Genomic DNA, 7,901 nt, shown 5'->3' on the forward strand with positions numbered 1-7,901 from the left:
AGAATGAATGGGGAGTTATTCCTTATTTGCGATTAGCAATTTGCTAATCGCAAATAAGGATGCGATTTCAAGGGTGCCAGGAGTGTCCCTGTAGCACCCATGAAATGCAAATTTACACAGGTGTTGCGCACACACATGTCCAAAGGGCATGTGTGTGTGTAACATGCAACTGAGAAAAATGCACTTAAGTGCTTTTTTCTATTTTTTCGCTATTTACCACGAAGTCAGACTTCGTGGTAAAGAGCGGCCAAATATTGCGAATTCGCAATTTAAAATTGGTTAATAAATTGCATGTAAGGAATCTCAAATAGAGATTCCTTAAATGCAATTCCTCGCAAATATGCGATTTCGCAAATAGCGATTTTTGCATTTGGGATGATGAATCCCAAATGCAAAAATTGCGCTTGCAAAGGGCCAGATTCTGAGAATCTGGCCCTTTGCGAGCCGATTTTTCGTTCATGAATCTAGCTGTTAATTTCTACCTCTTGTAAATTACAATTTATATATATCAAAAAACTGCTGCTAGCAAAGTTTGCATTTCGCAGAACAGGTCCTGAATTGTTGAAGAGATCAGTAACTGCTCATTGTCTTGTGAGTAATAGTGAGGGTATGGAACCCTATCTGTTTTTGATGTATAACTCGCAGGACAGGTTTTTAATATGTCATTTTAGGCTCAATATGTTACCAAATATATTGTCTTATCCATCTGGTTTTACTCAAACAATTGAGCAGAAGGGTGCCTGCGGCTGCGACAATAGGTCTCCGCAGGACACCCTTCATTTTGTACTTCTATGTCCTTTTCATCAGATGCCTCAACGAAAATTTTTGGTGGCTATTTTGAAAGAGGCAAAGTTTGGTCATGCTAAAACTGCCTTACTCTTCTTACAAAGAGCAAACGATATGCGCACATTATGTTCTATTATGAATTTTTTAAAAGTGGCAGTAAGATTAAGAATTACAAGAGGTTAATGTTAAGGAATGAATGTATATTATACTGTGTTTTATAATTGTGCACTTTTGTTTTTAGATAAAGTTCAGATATGCTATTTAATTAATTTTTTTACTGGATATATGTATTTTATGAAGGTTTTCAATCATCGAAATAAAGATTTACTGAACTTAGTCAAATGGAGGTGTAAAAAGGAGATGATAGGAATTAGAATGCATTTGGGGAACCTCAAGCTTTCAAGGAAGGGAACATATTATTGGAATATTTCATAATACTGAGATAAATATTATATGCTTACCATGTTTGTTATGAACCAACACATTACCATAACTGATATTGCTTTGCCATTCTCTATCGTCATAGGGTACATTAAGTATGGATAAAGGCAACCGAACTACAGTGTCAGAATTCATTCTTGTTGGATTTACCGATCTTGGTGAGGATCAAAAACTTCTCTTTGTCTTTTTTTTAATCACATACATTACCACACTTTTTGGAAACACAGTTATCATTGCATTGATTATCAACGACTCCCACCTTCACAACCCCATGTACTTTCTCCTTTGCTGTCTGTCGGTGGTAGATATCGTTGTCACCTCCACCATCATCCCAAATCTCTTAATCAACCTTCTTCGTGCCCTTAAGACAATTTCCTTCTTAGGTTGTTTCTCTCAGATGTTCTTCTATCATGCCATTGGTAATATGGAAAGCTTCCTCCTGGCAGTAATGGCCTATGATAGGTATGTGGCCATCTGCCGGCCTCTCCATTACACATTGGTGATGAGTAAGGAGCTTTGCGTCCTCTTTGTCTCTGGATCTTGGGTCATCGTCTGTCTACATTCATTACTGTATGCAGTGTGGACCTCAAGGCTGACTTATTGTGGGTCCAACATAATCTACCACTTCTTCTGTGAAATTGTACCAGTCTTCAAGCTCTCCTGCTCAGACCTAACAATTATTACACTTGTCGACATAGTAGAGGCGAGCTTCATTTTAAGTATCCCTTTATCCTGCATTGCCATCTCCTATGGTCATATCATCATCACCATAATGAAGATGCCGACGGCTGTAGCCAAGCGCAAAACATTTTCCACCTGCTCTTCTCACATTATTGTTGTCACACTCTTATACGGGTCAGCACTTTCTGTGTATGTACGCCCCCCTACAGCCACATTTGTTCCCTCTGACAGGATTGTAAGTGTAATGTACATTGTTGTGCCCCAGATGCTGAACCCTTTCATCTACACTTTCAGAAATAAGGAGGTCAAAAGAGCCTTGAGGAAAGCACTTTGTAGATAGCTATGTAGGGGTAATAGAGTTTAAATGAAACAACTTTGTAGGGTTGAATTTACTTGTCAATTACTAAAGAAATTCAATTGTCACATGCCAGCAAGCTGGCTTTCTAAGACTAATCGTATAAGAGTAATGCAGATGAATGGATGATATGGCATGTGACGTGATGTCTATTAATAAGGTGCACAGTTTTTCATATATTTGTAAGGAGCTCTCTCACACTGAATGGCATCATCATGCTGAGTCGGTGTGCATGTAGCAAAGCCTAGGGCCTACTGTCATTACTCAACAAACCAGGTCTTTAGGTTCTTGCAGAATTCAAGAAATGAGGGGGAGGATCATATGGGTAGCTGCAGGATGTTCCATGTTTTAGGATTGATGGAGAAAAAGGCTCAACTGCTTGATCTGGGTTTATAAATGCATGGGATATGTGAAAATAGATGTCCAGCTGACTACCGATGTTTCATGGGTTTGTGAAACCGATGCAATTGTTAAGGTATGCTGGGCCAGAGTTATGCAGTGCTTTGAATGTGTGGGTGAGAAGTTTGAATTGTGCTGGTGTATATATGCGTATCCAGAGTAACTCCTTGAGGTGAGATGTGTGTGCAGATTCTGCCCACTGAGTTGTGAATGGTCTGCAGCCTACTCATTAACGGTTGCTGATACCGGCATATAGGGGGTTGTCCAGAGTCCAGCTTGCTGGTGACAAGGTCATGGTTGACAGTTTTTTAGGGTGTCGGTAGGGAGCCATTTACTTCACATTTTTAAGGTGTGGAAGCATGATGGAATGATGGCGTTGACTTGGGCAATCATTTTGAGCTTGCAGTCAAAGTTGATCCCGAGGTTCTTGATGTTGGTGGTGGAGGTGGGTGTCAGTCCTAGTTCTATCGGCTACCAGACAGAGACACAAGGTGAGGAGCTCTTCCCAAAGATCATGACTTCAGTTTCATCAATGTTCAACTTCAAAAATTTGGACTTCATCCAGTCAGCGATTTTGGTCATGCATGCTGTGAACTTGTTCCAGATTCTGAATGTCTTGATCGTGAGGCTAACTTGTGTGTTGTCAGTGGTGTATAAGACGTGAGAGTTGATGATGCTGGGCAGAGGGATTACGTAAGCTTGCAAGAGTCATAGCAAAAGCATATTATTCCTTATGTTGAACTGATTTGAGTACAGAGAATCTGCAGTACTGAACTTGATGACCAGAAAGAATAAACAAATATTAAAATCGGATTTGTAGAGAGGGGTTATGCAAAGATTATTATTAATAAAGCAGTAGAAAAAGTTAGTAAATTCTCAAGAAAAAAATTGTTATGGATGCAATGTACTCATAAACGCAAAGCAAAATGTAAGAAAGATACTACTGTCAGGTTCATCACTAAATATGATCATGAACATTCTAAGATCTATCAGATCCTGAAGAGACATTGACATTTGCTGCAAATTGATAAATACATTACCGAACACATTAATGAAAAGGTTGAGATCACTTTTGGCCATGGTAAAACACTTGTAGGATGTATTATGCATCAGTGAAACCATTGGGTATCCAAAGGTGGCAAATAGAAAAAAAACAATTTCTGATACATTAGCATTTTTCACATGTGCCAACTGTATTTTCTGTAACGTCACAAATGGCAAACAAACATCTTTTTTTGACCACCTCAGGAAAAAAAATTATCCGATAGAAGAATTCCTGAATTTTAACACACTGTTTTGTGTATACATCATAACTTTTGCCAATTTAAAAATGTATGTGGCCTCTACATTACATCCCGTGAAAGAGTAATGGAAGGAACACTCAAGAGTGCTTAAAAAAATAAAAGATTGCACAGAAAAATACCCCAGGCCTGTACATCTGAGAGACTCCACACGTAGAGATAATTTGAATAAAATAGGGATTATGGCAACTGAAAGCCTAATGCGTCATGGAAGAGGCCATGGTAAGATTTTAAAATTGTGTGAAAGAGAGAGTTTTAGGATGTTTAAGCTTGGAGCATATGAGCGTGTCTTTAACAAACAAGATCTGCGGTATCTATTGTAATTGTTTGAATGGGATAGTTATTGTACTAGCAAATTTAGCTATGATCACTTTAAGTACTTAATTAATGTAAGTATGTTAGTTTAGCTCTTGTCCTTTACACACTTACAACACGTAAGCTCTGATATGGGTGAAATCTTTCGTCTAAGACAGTTTGTAATGCTGGTCAACTGGTGGTAAGCATTGAATTACTGATTGGGCTCTTTAAAAACAGTCCATAGACATTAGCTACAAGTACTGGCTTTCACTTAGACTGACAGTGGTCATTTTATTAACATTTTCTCAAAGGCAAACTTAGACTATTGTGTAAGTTTATGATGAGTCTTTGCAATTCACAAAGCAATTTTACTAGTATCTTTAACCTTTTATTGTGCTGAATCTTCACCATGAGTGCAGAGACTCCCCAGACATAAATATACAACTAGTGTCTCATCCATATAAAGGTAGATTTACTTTGAATTATGTATGGCAGTGACTGGTGATTACAACACTTAGGGCCTCATTTAGATATTGGTAGATGGGTTACCCGGTCACAACAGGGACGAATATCCTGCCGCTGAAAATAAGTCCTGTTGGATATAATAGGATTTATATTTCAGTGGATGGGATTGCCAGCCCCTTTGTGACGGTATAACCCATCCGCCAACATCTAAAAAGGAATCTAAGATATATACGCTTGAGTTTGCCTTAAAAAAAAAACATTTCCAAAACAGACAAAAGGCACTAAAAAGGGCAATGATAGAGAGAAATAGCAAAGAACAAAGGGCTGTGACAAACAGAAATTGTACAAACAAATGCCAATGACAAGAGAAAAAAGGCACAAAATAAAGAGAAAAGGTGCTAACAAGGGGCAATGACAATGATAAATGGCACAAAACATAGGGCAATTACAAAGAGAAAACACACAAACAAAGGGTAATGACAAATAGAAATGGCACAAAACAGATCAAGGTGAAAAGTGAGTAAGTATAGAAAAGAGAAGAGAAATGGCAAAACCTAAAGGGTGGAAGAACCTTAGGAGAAGAGAGAGAGAGATAGTGTATGAGAGAGAGAAAGAGAGAGACAGGGAGAAGGAGAGGAGCAATACAGGATTCTCAACATGCTGGAGCGGGGGACAAAAGTGTGTTGCCTGGATGGATGTCCGGGCACAGATAAGTCCTAAAGGGAGGCTAGAAACATTGCTTGTTTAATGGCTTGCCTGCGCCAACAGCCCCATTAAATAGGTCCTGGGCAGTAGGCACACTGTGAGGGATGCTGGGATGGGACGTAAGTGAGAAGGAAGCGTGAAAGCAGGAAAAGGTAATGAGCGCAAGGGGTATAAGAAACAAGAAGGGGAAATGAAGAACAGTGACAAAGAGAAATGGCACAGACAAAGGTCACAAGCAAATGACAATGAAAAAAGAAAAAAGACTCGAAACATTTACAAAAGACACTAACAAAGATCAATGAAAATGATGAGTGGAACAAAACAGAAGGCAGTGACAAAGAACAGAGAGAGAGAGAGAGAGAGAGAGAGAGAGAGAGAGAGAAAGGGAGGAACAAGGTGAGAGCCTCAACTTGCTGGAGAGGAGTCTGAAAGGGCCATGACTGTGACTTGCAATTTGCGAGACGCAATTGAGTGCCACAAATTGTGAGTTGCAATTTAGAATGGTTGTACATCTGGCCCCATGTCTTCAAGGCTTTCCTAAAAGGGAGAAGGCCCCTACATTTCTTCACGTGGAGAAGGAGGGAGTTCCATTGTTTGGCTGTACTATGGTTGAAACTTCTGCCTCCCCAGTGAGCTCTCCTAACCTTGGGAATCATCACATTATAGGCCGATAAAGACCGCAGGGTTCTAAAAGGGTGGTACCAGTTGAACTTCTGGTTCAAATAATCTGGATCTAAGCCATTCAAGGCTTAAAAGCGATGCAAAGTGCTTTAAAGTCAAGGCACTTTCTAAAGGGTAGACAATGGCGCTGAACCAAAGCTTATGAACTTGAGTGAGGCTTGGGGATCCGAAGTGCAAAAAAAGAAATGATGGACAGATTGCAGAACAATGTCATACTTTCACCCCAGTACAGAGATCTGGGGTTAAATTCATTGTTTTTTTGCTCACCATTCCATTCCAGTTTGGACCCCGCCGTACGCGAATCAGTCTTGATCCTGTGCCCAATGGGAACACTCCAGCCCGAACTTCCAGGCCAGGTCCTCCCTGGAATGGAAACAAGCATCCTAAGACCATTTTTGGGCTTTCAGTCCTCATCAGCCAGGATAGCTTGATTCCAGTGGCATTGTGAGCACAGGACCCATGTCTGGGCATACCCGTCCCACTGGAGGTGGCAAATGCAAAAAAGACAATTGATGGACAGAATGCAGAACAATGTCATACATTCACCCCTGTACAGAGACTAGGGCCTCCATCCATCGTTTTTTTGCACGCCATGCCCGTCTAGTTTGGACCTCGCCATATGCAAATCAGTTTTGACCCTGCGCCCAATGAAAACAGTCCCAAAACGCGTTCTCCCCATGATAATTCCATAGGAAACTTTAGACAAAGCTACAGCCCAAACTGCTGAACGGAATTACACCAAATTTGGCAAAAAGGTAGGTCTTGGTCAGAAAGAGACTTTTTTTAAATGGTGTAAATCCTTTCACTAGTTTTTGAAATATTAAAGGAAAAAGAAATATTGATATCTGGGCGGAGCCTAACCACACATGTCATCGTGAAATCTGATTGGCTGATCAGTGATGTCATTTGAGATGTCATCAGTGATGTCATCAGTGATGTCACTGACCATGTCATGAGTTATGTAATATGTGACATCATTAGCAGTGCATTGCGGGGGCGCGAGTTATAGTTAGCTCATCTAACAATAACGGCAACATTTCTCTGGTTTTGTACGAGTTAAATGTCCAAATAACTATAACATTCCTGAAACCCATGTTTTTTTCACTGAATATATATATATCTATATTATCTTGTATTATCGAGTGCACTTGCAAAGCTGTACTGTGATTAAGGACGCTATGCAGCACAACAGCATCACAGTACATATAGAAATGAGTGAAGGATCTTACTCTATCTGTGTGATTAAGACGCTGCTTTACAGTATAGAAACACCGCAGTGTGAAGTAATGATCAAGGTGCACTATGGGACTGGTAGTATTGTTACCTGGTCACGTGATGAGGGTGTTCAAAAATACATATTTTTTTAAATATGTGAGCTAATTGATTGTGATGCACCTCACCTGTGAACAAAGCCACAAATATCGGCTGAAACGCGTAAGGTTTTGATGTCCTGCCACTTCTGAGAAGCAAATAAAGCCAGTGAGACACGCAGTTGGGCTTCGCAGTTCTTGTGTTTGTGCTTTGGCTTTCCAAAATGCTGGTCGCTCCATGCCCGCTTTGCGAAGCCGCCCTGTAGAGATGGTGGCTCCCGTCAGTTGGAGGAATGCTTTTTGGATATATATATATATATATATATATATATATATATATATATATATATATATGAATGTCTTGCACATCAATTCCGGGTGTAGTTATTCTGAATATTCTGAATGCAAAATTGCCTCATGATTACCTGTCCTTTCTGAGTCTTAGCCATCTTCTTCCTTTGTGCAGGCTTCCCCTTTGGA

At 39.9% G+C, this 7,901-nt stretch overlaps 1 protein-coding gene across 1 annotated transcript; it reads left to right on the forward strand.

The window, feature by feature from the left end:
- The first annotated feature begins 1,324 nt into the window (after nucleotides 1-1,324).
- LOC144785034 (olfactory receptor 1C1-like) lies at nucleotides 1,325-2,248 on the forward strand. The gene has a single exon (XM_078664156.1). It carries the CDS (start codon nucleotides 1,325-1,327, stop codon nucleotides 2,246-2,248), a length of 924 nt encoding a protein of 307 aa, XP_078520282.1.
- Nucleotides 2,249-7,901: the final 5,653 nt, after the last annotated feature.

Source organism: Lissotriton helveticus, chromosome 10 (genome assembly GCF_964261635.1).
Source record: "Lissotriton helveticus chromosome 10, aLisHel1.1, whole genome shotgun sequence".
Lineage (NCBI taxonomy): Eukaryota > Metazoa > Chordata > Amphibia > Caudata > Salamandridae > Lissotriton > Lissotriton helveticus.

Excerpts from the sequence above, each read along its gene's own strand:
- LOC144785034 (XM_078664156.1), top strand. The coding sequence starts at position 1,325 with ATGGATAAAGGCAACCGAACTACAGTGTCAGAATTCATTCTTGTTGGA.